Source organism: Pistacia vera, unplaced genomic scaffold, assembly GCF_008641045.1.
Source record: "Pistacia vera cultivar Batoury unplaced genomic scaffold, PisVer_v2 Contig607, whole genome shotgun sequence".
In the NCBI taxonomy this organism is placed as follows: domain Eukaryota; kingdom Viridiplantae; phylum Streptophyta; class Magnoliopsida; order Sapindales; family Anacardiaceae; genus Pistacia; species Pistacia vera.
In genome coordinates, this window is record NW_022196454.1 from 291,435 (window position 1) to 293,737 (window position 2,303).

The 2,303-nt window shown below is 34.3% G+C and overlaps 1 protein-coding gene across 1 annotated transcript; it reads left to right on the top strand.

Moving 5' to 3' along the window:
- Nucleotides 1-1,040: 1,040 nt before the first annotated feature.
- On the top strand, nt 1,041-2,093 carry LOC116110593 (early nodulin-93-like). The gene is made up of 4 exons (XM_031396802.1): nt 1,041-1,172; nt 1,548-1,609; nt 1,707-1,782; nt 1,881-2,093. The coding sequence occupies exons 1-4, from the start codon at nt 1,082-1,084 to the stop codon at nt 1,973-1,975; spliced, it is 324 nt and encodes a 107-aa protein (XP_031252662.1). The 5' UTR covers nt 1,041-1,081; the 3' UTR covers nt 1,976-2,093.
- The last annotated feature ends 210 nt before the right edge of the window (nt 2,094-2,303 follow it).

Here is a 2,303-nt window from a genome sequence, read left to right on the forward strand (position 1 = left end):
ATTATTGTATTGACAATATAACATCTGTACTTTTTAATTTAGGGTCAATCAAATGATTCAAATCAAGAGTAATTTAATTATGAACAGTCAGCCCAGTAAAAGGTACTTGCAACCCACTCAAGATTGAAGATTGAAATTGAACAAAAAATCCCATCAAATCAACGTTTATGGGAGGACACTTGTTCAAATCTCATGGATATTGCAGTTACACATGAAGCCTACCCATGGTTTTGGAGCAACCCGCTGGCTCTGGATCTATGTGTAAGTGAATAATAAAATAGTAATACTAATTTTATAAAGAGTCGTACAAAGAGTCAAATCTAGTTTTTTTAGAGTCGTACAAAGAGTCAAATCTAGCTTTTTTAGAGTCGTACAAAGAGTCAAATTTAGCTCTTAAAAAAAAAAAAAAAGAGAAAGAAAGAGGCGATCATGAATTTCTAGGGCTAGATTTGATTTTTTGTATAGCTCTTTGTAAGGTTAGTATTATTCATAATAAAAAGTAGGTAAAGTGACCAAATATCTATACCTTTTGTTTTCTCTATAATTACGTATAAAGGCATAATTAAATCCCGAATAATACTACATATATAATATTTTTATAAATATATCTCCTGCAACATGATAGGTTAAAAGATAGATTAGGTAAATTTTTTTCTTTTAAATTTAAATTAGCTAATCACCTTTTAGGCATCATATTATATAAAGACGTTATATGTACAGTATTATGCGTAAATCATGTAAGATACTAAGATCTCCTTTGAGGCGAAGTCCACCTACTTTCACCTATCTATGACAGAATTGCAGGGGAAAACCAGGGGCATATAGATATAAAGGGAACAAAGCCAAAGAATGAACCCACCATAAACACAAACCCAGGTGCGAGCAACTGAAGTGAAACCATCAAACTCTGTACTCCAGTGCTGTTCAGTATTTGAAAACAACATGACCTCTGTCTCTCTCTTTCCGTCACAGCATCTACTCTCAATTCCCTATAAATATCCAATCCAACCATGCAATACATCAATTAACTTCCTTATTAACGTATCCCGTTTGTGTATTTTTTCAAATTACATTTCTTACAATGGCAAAAAATGTGGCTCAGTCTCCTCTTGAGAGATCTAGCTTGGCTTCACTTGATCAAAAGCTGGCCATGGCTAAGCGTTGCTCTCATGGTATATGTCTATGTCACCTTTCTTTTTCCTTTGTTTTTTACACCAAGATCATCATGAGATAACATGTTAAATTTTTTCACATCATTTATAGCTATCCGATTTAAAAGATCCTAATTATTTCATGGGTATCTCTCTCCATTGTCAAAACTCAAAACAATGGCCCTTTTGGAAGTAGAGGACCGGGATATGCAGAGACCCGAATCACACATCTTTTTCACCCTCAAGTATTGAGCAAAATTTAATCTTTGGCATTTTTTTATATTCCACAGTCAAGATTGATGATGCGGTGGGCCAAAAAGTAATTGGATTTTGCTTATATATAATGATATAAATAGCTCTATGAATCGTAATTGTTTTGTCTTAATTAATCAACAGAGGGTGTAATTGCGGGAGCTAAGGCAGCTGTTGTCGCTGGCATTGCCACAGCCATTCCAACTGTAAGTCTTTGTAAAGATCTCATGATTTGTAATTAAGACGACATATATATTCTAAAACAATTAATCATAATTTCAACATTTCTCAAAATGCATGCAGCTGGCTAGTGTGAGAATGTTGCCTTGGGCAAGAGCTAATCTCAACCATACGGCTCAAGCTCTCATTATCTCCACAGGTGACCATATCCTTACTATGTTCTTATATATGTGGATCATTATTATCAGACCGTTTGGTTGTTTATGTTTATTAAATTGATTCATTGATCAATTACAGTGGCGGGCGCCGCATACTTCATAGTTGCTGACAAGACTGTTCTGGCGACGGCACGGAAGAATTCTTTCAAGCACTCTAACATGGAAGCATATTAGCTATCATTCAAACCCGATCTTGAATTGCTATCAAGATTCAAGATTAAATATTCTGTCATGGTTATAATCTTTTAAGAAGCAGCTTAGCATGTAAACTCGTTATCTGTATATAAATAAAAAATGGTATTTATTTATAAAATTTAGTTGCACAACAATCAGCTTCAATCTTGAAGTGACAGTGAATGGCTTGTTTTAAAATGTGTTTGACACCTGACAACAACAAAACCCATAAATGGGGCTTCAAATTCACTTTGAACAATATGGTAATTGCATGAACAATTGGAGCCATCTTTGGAACGATTTCTATCTCTACACCAATAATTTCCCC

Bases quoted from the DNA above. Each gene is read 5' to 3' on its own strand.
- LOC116110593 (XM_031396802.1), top strand. From the start codon at position 1,082: ATGGCAAAAAATGTGGCTCAGTCTCCTCTTGAGAGATCTAGCTTGGCT. The intron at 1,173-1,547 runs GTATATGTCTAT...ATTAATCAACAG, and splicing joins GGCTAAGCGTTGCTCTCATG to AGGGTGTAATTGCGGGAGCT. The intron at 1,610-1,706 runs GTAAGTCTTTGT...AAATGCATGCAG, and splicing joins TTGCCACAGCCATTCCAACT to CTGGCTAGTGTGAGAATGTT.